At 38.0% G+C, this 18,792-nt stretch overlaps 1 protein-coding gene across 1 annotated transcript in view; it reads left to right on the top strand.

The window, feature by feature from the left end:
* Positions 1–3,386: 3,386 nt before the first annotated feature.
* GDPD1 (glycerophosphodiester phosphodiesterase domain containing 1) overlaps positions 3,387–18,792 on the top strand; it is a 42,615-nt gene continuing 27,209 nt past the window's right edge. The window contains exons 1-2 of the mRNA XM_060081612.1: positions 3,387–3,610; positions 14,543–14,585. Coding sequence (XP_059937595.1) covers positions 3,469–3,610; positions 14,543–14,585 — 185 coding nt within the window. The 5' untranslated portion in view covers positions 3,387–3,468. The remainder of the gene's footprint in view (positions 3,611–14,542; positions 14,586–18,792) is intronic.

Here is an 18,792-nt window from a genome sequence, read left to right as displayed (position 1 = left end):
AGTCTCGAGTATTGAGTGACTTTTATCCTTTATATTATCCTGGCTATTTTCTCAATATAAAAGCAAGACTCCTTAGTTTACAATCCCATGTAAAACAATTTTTGTTTTTGAACATACCTTTGTTGTTTTTGTAAAACGAATATGTAGTCATTGTATCTGTTATTGTTTCATAGGTTTTTTTTAAACAAAGATAAGAATAAGTTACCTGAAGTTCTACTGCTTTGCTAATGCTCTGCTAACCAGTGGCAACATTTTAGTGAATATCCTTCTAAACATCTCATGCAAACAGTCACATGTGGATATGTATTCAATTTTACATAACTGCAATCACAGAATACATCTTGTTCTGTAATCTACTTTTTTTCACTCTACAGTATACGGTAGACATTTTTCCTGTCAATAAATGAATGTATTATTAATAGCTGCATTGTTTTCCCTTATCATGATTTATATAATCTGTCCTTTATTGATATTTAAATTCTTTTAAATGTAGGGCTTCTATGAGCAATGGAATACCAGGGTGCATACATCTTTTATTAATACTTGTGAAATTTTCTTTGCAGAATAAACTGTTAGGCCTGGGATTGATGGGTCAAGGGATATACACATTTTACATTTGGATATATTTTGCTAAATTGCCCTGAAGAAAGTTGAACCATGCTCTAACCTAGTATCAGATTCCCACTGTTAGAGTTGAGAATCCTAATGGCAGTCTGCCAGTCTGTCTGCACACTAGCTGTTTATTACAGCAGTTTTCTTATTTAGAATAGTATCACACTTTAATTTATGGGTTCCTTTAGAACTCTTGGGTAAATGCCTTCTGGTCCCAATGATCTATGTTCCTAGTCAATTGCATCTGCTATCTAGAACCCTAATAATTTGGGCAATACAGTTGTAGATGGGGTTGAAATGACAGGTTAAGGAAACATTTGACTAGCATGAATGTTCTTTTCACTATACTGCATCCTGGATCTGCTACCTCTGACATGCTTCCAAGGACACTTTTTAAGTGGGAATTTCCTTAAAGCTATCTTCTATGAAGAGCAAGATTATTTTTCAAATCTTTTATTTTTCGTAAGATCAGTACTATCTTCTCCAACCCCTTGAACTGAGTTAAGATTGATGACCTTGTTGTTATATCAGCCACTAGCTGTATAGTCTTGGGCAAACTACTTAACCTCTCCAGATATCAGTTTTCTCAATGAAACAGGCCAGTGATTTTTTTTTTTTTTTTTTTTTTTTGCGGTACGCGGGCCTCTCACTGTTGTGGCCTCTCCCATTGTGGAGCACAGGCTCCGGACGCACAGGCTCAGCGGCCATGGCTCACGGGCCCAGCCGCTCCGTGGCATGTGGGATCTTCCCGGACCGGGGCACGAACCCGTGTCCCCTACATCGGCAGGCGGACTCTCAACCACTGCGCCACCAGGGAAGCCCCAAGTGCAATTTTTTAAAAGATGCTTTTCTACTATTATACTTCACCTGTTCTTTCACTGGTGTTAATTTTCTTGGGCCTGCACTAAGGCATGTGTGCTCCTGCTTGGTTACTTATTTTGAATAATTCTGTATACTTTCCCCAACTTTGTTGCTGAATCCTAACCACTAGGCCACCAGGGAATTCCCTAGGATACTTTCAGTGCTTTCATTTTACTTCCTTAGATCCTCAAAACACTGCTCTGAGGTTAGATACTATTATCCCCCATTTTACAGATGTGAAACTGAGGCTTAAACTAAGTGATATGCCCAGAGTCACTCAGTTTGTAAATGGCATAGCTATATCTATGGGTTCTAGGGACTTCCCTGGCAGCCCAGTGGTTAAGACTCCGTGCTTCCAGTGCGGGAGGTGTGGGTTCCATCCCTGTTTGGGGAACAAAGATCCCACATGCTATGCAGTGTGGCCAAAAAGTAAATAAATAAATAAATCTATGGGTTCTACATTTAGAGCTCTGTCTGCTACACCACTGGTCCCTCTATAGCTGAAGGTTAAATATTCTCAGTTACATTTTTTTTCCTGGTAATATTTATCATATACATATGTCTATACTAATCATAAAGTAGTCATCAAATTTAAAGTTGCTGTCAAGAGAGATTTTGGAAAAGGGAAACAGAACCATGGGCACAGCTAATCTATAGGATATCATTTGACAGCCCTAAACAGATACTTTCCTTAATTCCTAACAAGGCAGTATTTTTCAACTTGTGAGTTCCCTTTAAATGTTTTTAATTTTAAGTTTGGTTTTATGTGGAAATTTTTAACTTAGTTCTCTTTCTTCTACAAAGGCTTTATCATTTCTTTGCGTATATTGGTGTTAGACCAAGAAATAAGATTACTGTGATGGTAAACGGATGCAAAAGTCTTTCTCTGGAACTTTTTAAAATCTAATGAAGGCCCTTGTTTTCAAGAATCCTCTAAATTTTATTTACTCTTCTTAAAGGAAGCTAGAATCTTTGGGAAGTCACTATTAACAGAATGTGTGAGTTGGAAGTTATCATTTAGTAAAAAAATTCCTCATTTTACAGATAAGAAAACAGAAGAAAGAAATTTCCTTAAGGCCAGAGTCAAGAATCACATGATTTTAAATAATCACTCTGCATTCTACTTCTGTGAGAGACCTGTTCTTCTGGCCAAAATTTCTCCCTCAGGCTTGGGTTAATTCTTTTGCATTTAAATGTGGCTCTTCGAATTAGTAGTTTGCGTGGGATGAAAGGAAATTTAGGTTCCAGTCTTCCCAAGACTTTTAAGACTTTTATAACCTATAACCTTGTCAACGTTTCCTTATTTTAAACGGACTTGTAAGTCAACAAACATTTGACTGCCTATCGCGTACAAGGCATCAGGTTTGCATTTTAACAGGAAAATGCGAGGGGAGAGGAGCCATCCCTCAAATACTTGACTGATAAACTAGTACCTTTTATGGTATGTGTGACAAAAGGGAAAATTCTCTCTTGGCTGGACAAATGGGTGTGTTTATTATTTGTTTTCAGTAAGCTTTAACTCCTCCATCGGTAAGAGTTCTTTGCATTTCTTCGACTAGGGCTAGAGACGCGCCCTGGAATCATACCTTTTTGATGTGAACTTTCTCATTATGTCAGGCCTCCTGAAGGCTATCCTTGAATAGCCTTTTCGGTCCGAGTGATGGCGAAGGCGCTGGCGGGTTTCCAAGCATTCGCCTCAATTTGCGCTGCGACTCGGACCACAAAGCTAGGTGACAAAAGCCGGCTCCGGGACCTTCGCCGGCTCCTACCCTGCAGCCTGAGCGCGCCTGCGTGTCGGAGCCCCTTTGTTGCTTGGCTGCCAGAGTCCGGTTGCGCCTGCGCGTTGGGCCGGCGCCGGCAAGTGCGGTGCACCGCTGGCACCGGCTGGGGGCGAGCAGACTCCTCAGCAGCTGCCGCCGCCGCTGCAGCCGTTGCGACCGTCTCAGCGGAGTTCAGAGGGCCAGGCGGTGGGAGACTTCCCACAGGGTGGCTGAGATGTCGTCCACCGCGGCTTTTTACCTTCTCTCCACCCTGGGAGGGTACTTGGTGACTTCCTTCTTGTTGCTCAAATACCCGACCTTGCTGCACCAGAGAAAGAAGCAACGATTCCTCAGTAAACACATCTCTCACCGCGGAGGTGAGAGGGGTCCCCAGAACCAGGTGGCGGAGGTGGGGGAGGCTCCCCCGCCCTTGCTCCACCACGACGAGAGCTGAGGGTCCTCCGCTTTAAAAGGCAGGCGGGTGGAAATACGTGAGAGTTTGAGGAAGGATGGGCGTGTGTGGATAGAGGGCTCCCCCGGAGGTGAAGGCAGTGTGGAGGGGAGGTCGCCTGAAGGAAGGAAAGGGGTCTTGAGAGAGAGCCAAGGTGGGGACCTCTCGCGTGCAGCGATGTCAGGGGTTCTCAGAAGGAGGAAGGACCAGGGTGAGAATGAAGGGTAGATGGAGGTTTCTCGGAGGAGGGAAGGATGATCGCAAGGTACCTTCCTAGCAGTGAGGCACAAGTGGGGAGCACCGGGCCGAGCCGGGGTACCCCGCACGGGGGAACCGGGAACAGACTTGTTCCGAGACAGCCAGTGGCTGAGCTTGTGGGAAGATGGGGCGAACTGCTTCCAGGGCTGAGGAACTGCGTGAACCTGGAGCGTGGTGCAGCCTGGGCATCTGCAGTCCCTGGGGACCGCTCCCAATTCACCCCTCCATCCCCCCATTCTAAGCATGATAATTGAGAAGAGGGGGAAACCGAGTCCCTGAGCCGCGGACACGTCCCAAGGTCACAGTTATAGCTTGGGCTGGACTGGGACAGAAACTGGAGCGTCCTGGTTCCCAAGGCTGCAAACCTCGCACCTTTTTTTTCCAACCCCACCTTGCACCCCAGCAGTGACCGGTGGATTTCCAAAGACAAAAAGATGATTTAGTTAATGACAGGACTGTATTGTTTGACGGAAACAAAGAAGTTTCTTTTGGAAGAGTGTCTTGCCAAAAGGAACGGAGATGAACCCTCTCATTTCCCAGACAGCAGGCCAAATCTTTGCCTCTTCATTATTGTGCAATAATGTCTTTATTTCATTTCAAGCATGATGTATAAAATGTTGTGAGGTTGGATTATTTCAGTCAATTTTAGCTTGTTCTTTAGAGATGAATGTTAAACTAGGTTAAAATTGCTTGGAATTTACAGTCTAATACTTGAAATGGTAAAATTCTAGTTTACAGTCTAAAATTTGATTTAGTACCATGACCCCTTTGCTAACAAGAATTGGCCAGGAATAAGGGGTTTTGGGGTTTTTTTAATTTAATGAATTTATTTATTGGCTACGTTGGGTCTTTGTTGCTGCCCGCGGGCTTTCTCTAGTTGTGGCAAGCGGGGAGCTACGCTTCGTCACGGTGTGCGGGGTTCTCACTGCGGTGGCTTCTGTTGTTGCGGACCGCGGGCTTCAGTAGTTGTGGCACGTGGGCTCAGTAGTTGTGGCGCATGAGCTCTAGAGCGCAGGCTCAGTAGTTGTGGCACACAGGCTTAGTTGCTCCGCAGCATGTGGGATCTTCCCGGACCAGGGCTCGAACCCGTGTCCCCTTCATTAGCAGACGGATTCTTAACCACTGCGCCACCAGGGAAGTCCCAGGAATAAGCTTTTAAATATCACAGAAGTACATTAGCATGCTTCTGTAAAATCTGTATAATTTTATCAGTTACACGTAATACTAAAGAGTGACTTCAACGGTTATGCTAGTCTCCTACTCATGAAAAGTGTGAAAGGTTTTAAGGGATCTATCACCAGCTAAATGCCAAGTTATTTCTTATTTGTTTTACCTGTATTTTAATAGATACAAAGTTAACTTGTAGGATGACATATGACTACTAACGTGCCTTCAACCACTACAGCCAAAAAAGCAACTTTTAGTGTTTGAGTTGTTGCCACAGAAGTATTTTCGATGGTAGTAGTCCTACTCTGGGGATAGTCAGTACCTTCTGCAGTTGTGTTTACTGATTTAAAAAAAAGAAAAGTGTGCTTACTAAAAACCCAAAACAAAACTAGGTCCTCTAAAAAGCTATCTAAACGGTCGTTATGGGTGATCTAGATTTTATTTTAGAAGAAATAATCTTAACTCTGTAGGCTTGAAATACGTTTACAGTCCTAAATCACTGTAGTAAATTCCTGTGTGTTAGTGCTTAATGTGCTTTTGTTGAGTATGTATGCCAAATAATACAGTTGAATCCAGGATGATAGAGGATATATTTACTAAAAAACACTTTGTAACTCAAGATACTACGTTTCTGGAAAATAATAGACTAGGAAGCAGTCAGCTTCTGCTTGCTTTTTATTTTGTCTTGGACACTGATAACAGCAATCAGTGTTATCTGTGCAAACTTTTCCATGCATGTCACTAACATTTGGGCTAATTCTCTATTGCCCTAACTGCAGATACCTGATATTTCATGAAAACCAGATGTATGATCATTCCAAGATTGAAACATTGATCATTATATATGTATAAACTGTATACATCTGAATTGCTTTAACTTAAAACTCTTAATGTGTACTATATTATGTCTGCTATGAAAGCACTATCACCTGAGTCAGATTCTGGACCTATCACTAGCTAACCTTGGGAATAAGCCTTGGTTTTAGTTTCCTTATCTATAAATGGAGACCATTTACCTTGCTTCTCTTTGGGTTATTATGAGGATTAGGTGTACAGAAAGCACTCTGAACACCGTAAAATTGTTTAGAAATATAAGCATGGATACAGGGGGTCACATTTGTATTTTGCAATAGGACTTTGAGTTGAGTGAGAAAAAATGAGATCACCCTATACTTAATGTTTTAGTTTTAATGAACACTTTTGCCTTTTACTGATTGATTGTCCTTGAAAGTAGAAAATACTCTGTTTTAAAAATTAAGTGGTGTAGGCCTGCTTTGTTCTTACCTCATTAAAGCATACATTGTATTACATTATATTGTAATAGGATATCTGCTTCCCTTATTAGACTATGAGTTCCTCAAGGGCAGATTTTAGATTTTATTAATGCTTGTGTCTCTAGCCTCTAGTACAGATCCTAACATACACTTAAAATAATAGCTTACTGTCTGCTAATTATCTATTGTGTGCTAGATACTTTCCATGTCTTTCCTTATCTATTTGACCAAAGAACACTTTTTGTAACTACAATGTATTGATGAAATACCAATAGGACCAAAGATGTGCCCTTTGGGTTAAATCGAGAGCAAAGGCTATTTTTATAATTTCTCTATGAAATTATGAATTTTATTAATATTTTTACAATTGCATCAGTACATATTCATTGTAGAAAACTTGGGAAATATAGAAATGAAAAAAGAAAAAATAGTTCCTAAAACTCACAATCCAGACATAATTTCTGTTAACATTTTGAAGTATGTCTTTTTTTTTTAATATTTATTTTTATTTATTTATTTGGCTGTCAGGTCTTAGCTGCCGTACATGGGATCTTCGTTGCCGTGTGTGGGATCTTTTAGATGTGGCATGTGAACTCTTAGTTGTGGCATGGGGGATCTAGTTCCCTGACCAGAGATTGAACCCGGGCGCACTGCACTGGGAGTGTGGAGTCTTAGCTACTGGACCACTAGGGCAGTCCCCTGAAGTGTACGTACGTATTTAAGTACGTATTTTACTACATTTGGAATCATTCCATATATTCACGTATTTCAGATGCCCACTGAGTTAACTAGAGTTAGGATAGCAGGGAAATAACTTTTTCATACTCCCTAAGCTATCTCAATGGGCCAATTGAATTAAGCAACAGGCTTTAAAAAAAGAGATTCATTTATTAGGGTTCGGTGGCCAAAGAATTAAAAAAAAAATCATCAACTGATAAAATCCTCACCTTACCTTTTAATCTTTCACCCTTGGTTGCAAGGCAAAGTATTGCCACAATCTGGGCATTTTGCCAGATTGATTTCGGAGGTGATAAGTTTGAGGGTAAATATTGCTCATGGACACTGGCTCCTTCTGAGTCCTAAACTTTGTTTGCTCAAAGAGGAAATTAAGGCATCAGTTTGAGTCTCAGAGTGTCAATGGAAGTATTTTGGTTTTGGTTTTGTATGAGTGTGTAAAGGGAGGGTAAAAGCAGGGGTTATCTATATTTCCCTGTATTTAAAAAAAATTATACATATTACAAACTTAGGAAAATTAAATATCGTTATAGAAAAAGTTGAAAGTATGACAAGATAGCAAAAACCACTTATTGAAAAGAGCACACATATGGTGGTTAGTTGGTAAATGCTGCCGCTGTATCAATATACACTTTGAATATCATCCCTCTATGCTATTGATGTGTTTAATTTGGCTTTCACCATATGAATCTTAACAAGTAATTTGTGGGTATTATCATTGTGGGATTTATCTTCAAGCTTTACAAACAAGTATAAGAATATGGAAATAAGGACCAATATGAGTAACTTATCTGTAAAACTGAAATAAGGAGATATATGAATGGCAGCATAGAAGCTGCAGCATAGTTAGTGGTAAAAAGGGTGGTATCTGAAGTCATACTGCTTATGCTCGAAATTCAGTTCCCCTTGTTGGCTGTGTGATCTTACCCAATTTTATTTCCGGAGATGCCAGAAATCTTGCCATGGTTGTGGGCATTTTAATGAAATAATATATAGAGTGCTAAGCACAGTATCTAGCTTCTATTAATTATTAATATCTTGACCACCTTTTCAATATTTTATTTTATTTAGTACTGGCTATTAATTTCATAAACTTATAAAGTAGATCAAAGATCTTAATAATGTTTGCATGCTTAAGCTCTTAGGTTTAAATGAATTACAAATAAAATTAATATGGAAAGGAGACATAAAAGACAAACAGGTAGACTTTGAATGTAAATATTAGTAGTAAAAATTATATTAACTGTGGGGAAATTTATTTCAGATTTCTGAATCTCTATTTTATATTTTTCCTAACTCCTTTCCCTCAAAACAAAAAGAGCCAACTATAAGTATCTTTTGAACTTTTTATTATGGCACATTTTAATCATACACAAAAGTAGTAAGACTCTATCACTCAGATACAATTATCAACTCACGCCCAATGTTGTTTCATCTGTATTCCTGCCCATTCTTCTCACCTGTATTATTTTGAAACAAATATCATATTGTTTCAAACTTAATAAATATTTGTTGAACACTGTTTTGTGGAATATTCTGACACATGTGTATTACAAAGCCCTTGCTATTGAAATTTGAGAAGGCTTACTTTCCCATCCCAACTTTGGAACCAACTTAGAAATAAAATGCATGCATTAGAAAGACAGAGGTATGGGACTTCCCTGGCAGTCCAGTGGTTAAGACTCTGTGCTTCCACTGCAAGGGACTCAGGGAACTAAGATTCCGCATGCTGCGCTGAGCAGAAATTTTGTTCCTTCTGAGGGTGGGCCACTCCAAATTAAGGGGACCATGACGGGCTGAGTCACAGATGGACGGACAGCTCTTTCTCCACGTCGCTCCTGCTCCCATGGGGAGGAGTATATGAGGGAATAAAGAAAGGTTAAAAGTGTTCCTTCCATTCTTTTCCCTCCTTGCGGACTAGAGTGGAATTTTCCTTCACTAGGTGGGAACAGGTAGCTGGGGATAGATGTTCCTCTCAATACTTGCCTTCAAAAAGCCTTCTCTGGGTTTAGGTGGTGTACCGGAATATAAAAAACATAGGACTTAGAAATAAAGGCTTTTTGAACAAACATTTAGGCACAGCATACATGTGGTAGCACTAACCTTAAGTGTACAGCTTAATATCCCTTTTAATATATGTGTACATCCAGGTAGTCATTTACTCAGATCAAGATATAGAACATTTCTAGAATCCCATAAGATTCCCTTGGTTCCCTTCCCAGGCTATCCTCCTCCATCCCCAGAGGTGACCACTCCTCTGACTTTTCTGATCATTGATTTTTTAAAATTTATTTATTTTCTTTTTGGCTGCGTTGGGTCTTAGTTGCTGTGCGCAGGCTTTCTCTAGTTGCGGTGAATGGGGGCTACTCTCCCTTGTATTGTCCAGGCTTCTCATTGTGGTGGCTTCTTTTGTTGCGGAGCGTGGGCTTCAGTAGTTGCGGCACGCGGGCTCTAGAGCGCAGGCTCAGTAGTTGTGGTACACGGGTTCAGTTGCTCCACGGCATGTGGGATCTTCCCGGACCAGGGCTCGAACCCATGTCCCCTGCATTGGCAGGCGGATTGTTAACCACTGAGCCAACAGGGAAGCCCTGAACATTGATTATTTAAGACAGTGGTTTTCAAAGTGTGGTCTGTGGACTCCTGGGAGTCCCCAAGACCTTTCATGGGTCTACAAGGTCAAAATTATTTTCATAAGACATTACTTACCTTTTTCACCTTGTTGACATTTGCACTGATGGTGCAAAAGTAGTACTCGGTAAAACTGCTGTTGCTTTAGCACAAATGAAAATACTGGTACCAAATGTACTAGTAGCCATTGTATTCCTCACCATCATGCACTCGCATTTTTTTTTAAAAAGGCAGTTTCATTTAAGAATATCTTTGATGTATTAGAAAAATTATTAATTTTATTAAAGTTCAATCCTTGAGTACATATAAGTTTTAATATTCTGTGTGACAAAATTGGGAGTACACAAAAATCACTTTTGCTGCATACCAAAGTAGGAAGATGATTGTCTTGAGGAAAAGCACTTGTGCAGTTGCTTGAATTCTGAGCTGAATTAGCCTTTATTGTTTTCCACAGAACACCATTTTTACTTAAAAAACTGACTGACGAACTGGTTATTCAGCCTTGAGTATTCAGCAGATATGTTCTTGAAAATTAATAAAGTGAGTCTGTCATTAGAAGAAAAATAATCTAGCTGCCTTCTATTAAAGCAATGACAATGATTAAATTTGAGCTTTCAAGCAAAAATTAGACTTCTGAAAAACTTGTATCATCCACTGTGAGCTTGGTAGCTTTCCAATTTTTAAAGATTTTCCTGATGATATCAGGTATTAACAAATGTGATTTTTAAAAAATATTGTCTAATGAAATGTGTCAGTATTTAGAAGATCAGCATAATTCAGTGAATCAGTATTTTCCAAAAAACCATGCATGGGTGAAAGATCCATTCAAAGTTCAAGATGGGCTAATCGATTTTCATGTAGTAGAGCATGAAGAGGTCATTAATACGGTTCAGATTCCACATTACAACTAACTTAAGAATCCGCCATTTGTTGAATTTGGTGCAGTATCACAGAAGAATCTTTCTTTTCCAACTATCTGTGTGAAGGTTGATATGTACATATGAAGCAGATACGAGAATCTAGCTGCCTTCTATTAAGCCAGACATTAAAGAGATTTGCAGGGGCTTCCCTGGTGGTGCAGTGGTTGGGGGTCCGCCTGCCGATGCAGGGGACACGGGTTCGTGCCCCGGTCCGAGAGGATCCCACATGCCGCGGAGCGGCTGGGCCTGTGAGCCATGGCTGCTGAGCCTGCGCGTCCGGAGCCTGTGCTCTGCAATGGGAGAGGCCACAGCGGCGAGAGGCCCACGTACAGCAAAAAAAAAAAAAAAAGAGATTTGCAAAAGTGTAAAGCAATGCCACTCTTAGCGTCAAATATTTTTGTCAGATCGTTATTTTTCATAAAATGCTATGTTAACATGCAATGGATTTATTATTGTTATTTTCAAAGTTTTAAAATTTAGAAGTCAAGGGCTTCCCTGGTGGTGCAGTGGTTGAGAATCTCCCTGCTGATGCAGGGGACACGGGTTCGAGCCCTGGTCTGGGAGGATCCCACATGCCGCAGAGCGGCTTGGGCCCGTGAGCTACAACTACTGAGCCTGCGCGTCTGGAGCCTGTGCTCCACAACAAGAAAGGCCGTGATAGTGAGAGGCCCGCGCACCGCGATGAAGAGTGGCCCCCGCTTGCCATAACTAGAGAAAGCCCTCGCACAGAAACGAAGACCCAACACAGCAAAAAAAAATAATAATAATAATTAAAAAAAAACTTAGAAGTCAATTTCTAATATGTAATTATTAATGGATATAACCCACATAATCAAAAGCTCTTTGAGGGACTTCCCTGGTGGTGCAGTGGCTAAGAATCCTCCTGCCAGTGCAGGGGACATGGGTTCGAGCCCTGGTCCGGGAAGATCCCACATGCTGCAGAGCAACTAAGCCCCTGCGCCACAACTACCGAAGCCTGCGCGCCTAGAGCCCGTGCTCTGCCACAAGACAAGCCACCACAATGAGAAGCCCGCACACCGCAATGAAGAGTAGCCCCTGCTTGCCACATCTAGACAAAGCCCTCGTGCAGCAGCGAAGACCCAACGCAGCCAAAAATAAATAAATTAGTTAATTAATTTTAAAAAATATGCTTAAAAAAAAAGCTCTTTGAGGTACTCAGTAAGAGTCCTGAGACCAAAATGGTTAGGAACTGCTAGTTTAAGGCATTAACTCTTGACTGTAATAAGACTCATTGTAATCTGAAGTAATTTTTTAAAAAAGTGCTTCACAGAGGAGTTGAGAAGTGAATTTTTCTCCCCCACTGCATGCGGCTTGTAAGATCTTAGTTCCGTGCCCTCAGCAGTGAAAACACAGAGTCTTAACCACTGGACTGCCAGGGAATTCCCAAACGGATTGTTCATTGTACCAAAAAGCAAGGAAATTAAAAGGACACAGAGGTCAGCTTGAAGGAGCTAATGATGTTGACTTTGATTACTTGGTGAAAGTGGTGTCTGCCAGACTTTTCCGTTGTGAAGTTACTCTTTTTCTCTTTGTAGTTAGTAAGTATTTTTGTAGGAAAGTACTTTGAAACCACATAAACACTCCATTCCGTATCAAACTTTTGGTCTATTTATTAAAATGGATTCAGAATATCCTATTTTGTTTAATGGTTTAAAGTTTGTTACTATCATTATTTTGATGCAAACATTGTCTCAGGTTTGGCCAGCGAGAGCTCCTTCAAACTGTCTTCTGTGTCCTGTTAACTTTCTTGCTTTTTGGTACAACAGTCAGTAGTTTAACCTAATCTACAAGTAACCATTTTAGCACTCTTTTCTTTTTGGTAGTATTCTAGAGTGCTTTGTTCTTGAATATTGATGACCTGTTGATAACGTATTTCCTTAGTTTTTGACTAAAACAAGCACTGACTGGACTTTTAAAAGTCATTTAATGTCAAAAGAGCACTTACTTTTGAAAAAACTTTAATCTCCATATTTGCTTCATCTGTTTTCTATTGTGCATTAACTCTAGTAATTAAAGTGAACCTAAAGTCAAAGTAGTAGCTTTTAAAAATATATATTTATTTATTTATTTAGGCTCCACCAGCTCTTAGTTGCGGCACGTGGGATCTTTAGTTGCAGCATACAAACTTCTTAGTTGTAGCATGTGGACTTCATAGTTGCAGCATGTGGACTCTTAGTTGCAGCATGCATGCAGGATCTAGTTCCCTGACCAGGAATCAAATCTGGGCCCCCTGCATTGGGAGTGCGGAGTTTTACCCACTGGACCACCAGGGAAGTCCCCAGAGTAGCTTGTTTCACATAGGTATCCCTTTCTCTCTGCTAAACTGATGGAATTTTTAGAACATTAGGTTAATATATTCATTTCTTCATACCTTGTGTTTCTATTGATTATTAATTAGGTTGCCATAAAAATACAATCTAACAATATAAAAGAACAAAACTTTAATACTCTTGCAAATATGTTCAGATGTTATTGTATGTAAGACATTTTAATTCTATTATTTGAACAGCACCTTAAACTTGAATTGCCTCTTTTGTTAAGAAGAAATTGTCGGGCTTCCCTGGGGGCGCAGTGACTGAGAGTCTGCCTGCCAATGCAGGGGACAGGGGTTCGAGCCCTGGTCTGGGGGATCCCACATGCAGTGGAGCAATTAAGCCCGTGAGCAACAACTACTGAGCCTGCGTTTCTAGAGCCTGTGCTCCATAACAAGAGAAGCCACAACAATGAGAAGCCCGCGCACCGTGATGAAGAGTAGACCCCGCTCACTGCAACTGGAGAAAGCCTGGGCACAGAAACGAAGACCCAACACAGCCATAAATAAATAAATAAATAAATAAATAAATTTATTTATTTAAAAAAATAAAGAAATTGTCTCTTTTTCCAAGTATTTAGAAAAGCATTTCCAAAGTATTTTTCCTGTGCATTCCATTAATTATTGGGTTGGCTATTGTCTGTTTTTCCAAGTATTTAGAAAAGTATTTCCAAAGTATTTTTCCTGTGCATTCCATTAATTATTGGGTTGGCTATTGTCTGTTTTTCCAAGTATTTAGAAAAGTATTTCCAAAGTATTTTTCCTGTGCATTCCATTAGTTATTGGGTTGGCCAAAAAGTTCGTTTGGGTTTTTCTTCTCTTTTGTTTTTTTTAAAAAATATTTATTTAGGCTGCTCCAGGTCTTAGTTGCATCATGTTAGCTCTTAGTTGTGGCATGCATGTAGGATCTAGTTCCCTGACCAGGGGTTGAACCCAGGCCCCCTGCATTGGAAGTATGGAGTCTTAGCCACTGGACCACCAGGGAAGTCCCTCCTCATTCTTATAGATAGGGAAGCTCAGCCATAGAAAGGTGAGACAAGTATCAAACAGACTTGAGAGCAGAGATCCTAACTCCAGAGCCCCACCCTCAACTACTACACTATACTACCCTCAGCCAAGATGATTAAAACAGTCACTTCTTTTAAGTAGTTAATGGGAAAGGGAGGAAAGAGATGGGTAAACACTTTATGCTATAAATATGATAAATGCCTTAGTAGAGAGATGCATGAGAGACCGTGGGGACCCAGAGGAGAGACACTTTAACTCTGAGGAGGTGTATATGTGCAAGTCCTCCTCTGTCTTTTCTATTATAGCTTAAAAATCATGTTTAGGTTCTTGTAACCCTCCTGTGTTGCTGTGGCTGTGTTTGATCTTTGATTCTTCTTGGTGCAGCTAAAAACAATTCAAAATACCACTACATTCTTTAAAACACTTGTAATGTCTACATAATATATAAACATCATGATTCATTTGATGTATCTTTTTTAGGTGAATTTCTGGAAAAATAAAATGTTCAAATTAGCTTCAATTTAATGTTTTCACAGGTGCTGGAGAAAATTTGGAGAATACAATGGCAGCCTTTCAGCAGTAAGTATATAAAAAGGTATTCTTTTCTTTTACAGTTTATCTTTAAAGTGATGATGATTCACCAAGTGAGGATAGTACATATGTAGCATCCACTTGTGGTAGTTGTTTCTATTTTATTAAAATGGCTTTTTTTTTTTTTTTTAGTTAGTCTGAAGTGTTACAAAGAGTGTTTGGCTTCTGCATAACTGAAAAACTAGATCAGAGTTTTGGGTAATCAAAAGATACTATAGTTCCAAAGCTGAAAGAAGACATTTGTAACAAGGCACATACTGTGTGTAATGCTAATTAGCCTCAGAGAGAAAGAGAAAAGGAGAAAATGAAAACACTGTTACATTGGCTGTTATGAGTAGGATTATGTGTCTACTCAGTAATTCTTCCACAGATCAGGTCAAGCTGTCATCTGGTCTTTCTTCTTTGAAGCCTTAGGAGTGTTGATCATATTTTTTAAAATAAGGTAAAAATTTTTTTCAATTTTTAGATTATTCACATTTCATATAGATGTCTTTTAGAGCACCTCACAGAGAAGCAGCAGGAGACACAGGAATGAAAGCTGATTGATACCTTGTTCTTTGTCTTAGAGTGAATGATTATCATCAGTCTCTGGTAATGGTGCGAACACTGTTTTCTGTTCCCTGAAAAATAAGACGGGAAATGTGATAAGTTAACTCCCATGAAAAACATTACTATCCATATTTAGTAAGAAAAATATTTTCTTATGTAATTTTTGAGCCATTTTATGTATATAGTTGGGGCCAATAAATCAGGATAATTTGGCTTAAGTTTTTGTTCTGCTTCTCATCATTCAAAGACACTTTAGACATTATTTTTCCTGTTATCAGGTCCCAAGGTACTGCTTTTCCATAGTCTAGTTTCGTCTAAATCCTATCCTCCTATATTTGTCATTGCTTACTCTTTTTGTTCTATAATACGATGCTTTTGACTGTAATCTCAAGTCTCTTACAGCTCTAAAATGCAAAATCTTTCCTCCTGTCACTGACTGTGAAACAGAATAATTTAATTTAAATTACTTTGTTATCTTCTCTACTGAGATTATGTAGCTAGCTCCTATAGCAAAATATATTTAACTTTATGTGAACAATTTCACTGTGATATACACACACATATGCATACCCATGCACACCCTCATTCACTATCATTTATCCAATATTTGTTGCCTGTGATGTAGTAATATATATTACTTGGGGAAAAACTGCTCATAACTTTGAGTGGATTTTAGCATTCCTTTATGTAAAAGTATATTATTTTGTAAGTTTTTCTCCATATTTTTTTTTGCTAAATCTTTACCAAACACCCTTATTTATGAAATTAAACTATTTCTAAGGATGGTACATTTGTATAATACATTATTTCTAAGGATGGTACCTAAATGTTTTTTATCTTTGAAGACTTTGATCCTCTGAAAAATTTTTTGATATTCAAAGAATAATTTAGATGGTTTTTACTTGCTAGATACAAAATTTCATTTCCCGTCTTCAAGCAGTTTGTTTTTATATTGTTTTGGTCAAGCAGTAACTATTGAAGAGTACTACAGTCTTCTCTATCATGTGGTAGCTTTCTAAAACTCTAGTTTTTTGGAGGTTTTTCTGGCAACTCTTCCGTATGTTATTATTAGTGTTTATTAGATATATTTATTTGTAAGGCTGTTTGCTAATTGACTTTGAAATTTATAGAAAACCTAAATCAAATAGGCTTTAATTTTAAACTTAAATTTTGTTGTTATTGTTGGTGGTGGTGATGATTTTGTTTTTTGTTTTGTTTTGTCTTATGCATCAGTGCTCTTACTTTCAATAAGTAGTTTTTTAAATTGTACTTTGTTTTCATTTATAAATATTCTATTTAACTGCTAGGACACTTAGAAAGTTTTTTTTTAATATGCCTACTTCATGAACAACAAGAAAAAATTGTTTAAGCATACTATTTTTAAGGTACTGTATACTAAAAAGATAAAGAGTTATAATACATAATTAACAAAAGACAGACACTGTGCTTAATTATGGTATATACTTGAAAGGATATATAGTTGAAGAAGAGATGGTAAAAAATACAATGAGCAGCTAAAACTTAGATCTTATTTATATATATGGTTAGACATATACTTCACAAAGCATGTATATTATGACATGGAGGTGAAGATGATGTTAGAGAAAGTATAAATAGTTGGTGTGGGAAGCCTAGTTAAGATTAACCAGAAAATTGAAAAGATACCAGGATTAGAAGAGCTATCATTTGGTGGAGAGGAAGAAGCTATTTTTAAAATGTGAAATGTTTGAGGTTAAGATGTGATGGTATGTGGACAAGATACATCTAGAAAATTGGAAGGACCTTAAGAATGCATGGAAAATTAATTCATTATATGTTCATTACATTATAGTAGGGCTAAAGAAATAATTAGTACTGACACAGAGAAATAGTTACATCTCACAATTTATAAAAGTTCTTTAATGTGCTTTATAAAATAATTTCACAGACACCTTAAGTTATGAATGTGGCTCTTCTGGGATTCCTTGGGAGCCAGAATCTTTCCTTATTGATTTCTCAATCCCTAACATTTAGCTCTGGTGCTAATAGGTTCTCACTAATCACTTACTGAATGATATATGGAATGCGGCACTCAAGAACAAAGCAGTATATTGGGTGGTAGGATAAATTGGAAGATTGGGATTGACATATATACACTATTGATACTATGTATAAAATAGATAACTAATGAGAACCTACTGTATAGCACAGGGAACTCTACTCAGTGCTCTGTGGTGACCTAAATGGGAAGCAAATCCAAAAAAGAGGGGACATATGTATACGTATAGCTGATTCACTTTGCTGTACAGTATAAAGTAACACAATATTGTGAAGCAAGTAAACTCCAATAAAAAAAAAGCAGAATTTTAACAGAAGACAGAGACAGAATCCCGTTCATAATAAACATGGAACAAAAAACTAAGGAATTGTACTACAAAGATACACACACACACACACACACACACACACACACAGAGTCACTAAGCCCCTGAGTATGTAAAATCTGGTTCTTAAGAGCTAATAAAACTAGGTTATTAAACCAGGCTGCCTTTGTAAATACCCATAGGACAATTTGATCCCTGTGGTATTACCACGAATGCTTAGAGAAAGAAACAAATTGTATTAGCAATAGCTGCAAGTATAAGTTGGCAGACAGTCAGAGTAATTAATCAGTGACCTGATTCTCATGATAAAATTCTTTAGAATGTCTAATTAATACACTACTAATTATCTCATCTCTGAAATGGGAATAATAATACAACCTCAATGTTTTGAGGAATAAATGAGATTCAAATAAATTCTTTAACATAGAGTCTGTTTTAAGTTATGATGCATTGTTTTTGTGAAGTTTGAAGTAATTTCACTTCTTCTTTTAGAGCTAGAGTTTTTATTTCTTTTTCTGAAAATGTTGAAGCCTTGGTTCCCTAGCTTTTTTCTGTGTTTGTCATCAGCTTATCAGAAATGCAACTATACTATGCTTCGTGTTTCAATTGAAGTAGATGCATATTGTTATTTATGGAAAATTTTGAAGGCCAAAGTGATAAAAAAAAAGTTTTCTTGCTCTGTTCTAGCTATTTGTGTATCAAATTTGAGATAATTTTATTAGAATAATTTATAAATTGTCCTAGATACACTTACTATTGTTCTAAATTTTTACTTATTAGCTTGTTAATAAGAGATAAACATACAATAAATAGAAAAAAAAATTTTATAATTCCTAAACATTTCTAAAAATATACAACATTTCAGCTAAAGGCAAACTTCATACTTAGAAAGATTTTAGGTAATATGTATAATTTTTTTTAAATACAGGAAAATATAGATAACCCCTGCTCTTACCCTCCTTTACACACTCATACAAAACCAAAACAAAAATAAAAGAAAGACATGTATGTGACCAAAAATCAGCAGTACCAACAGTACCAATTTTTATTTTTATTTTTTAGCTATATAAAGAATGTTAAAATTTTATTTTAAAACTGTTTGCTGGCTCTGTATGTCGCTTACAGTGTCTACATTTTTTATTCTTTAAAAAAAAAAAAACTAAACACAGTTTAACAATATTCAAGGAAATTTTAAAATACAGAAAAATAGTTCTATCAACCTAAAACCTATTTTTATTTGCCTATTTGTGGGTTCTTTTTAACATTTTATATTTATTTATTTA

This window comes from Mesoplodon densirostris, chromosome 18 (genome assembly GCF_025265405.1).
Source record: "Mesoplodon densirostris isolate mMesDen1 chromosome 18, mMesDen1 primary haplotype, whole genome shotgun sequence".
Taxonomy (NCBI): Eukaryota; Metazoa; Chordata; class Mammalia; order Artiodactyla; family Ziphiidae; genus Mesoplodon; species Mesoplodon densirostris.
The sequence above is the reverse complement of the archived record's forward strand: the minus strand, read 5'-3'. Positions and strand labels throughout refer to the sequence as shown.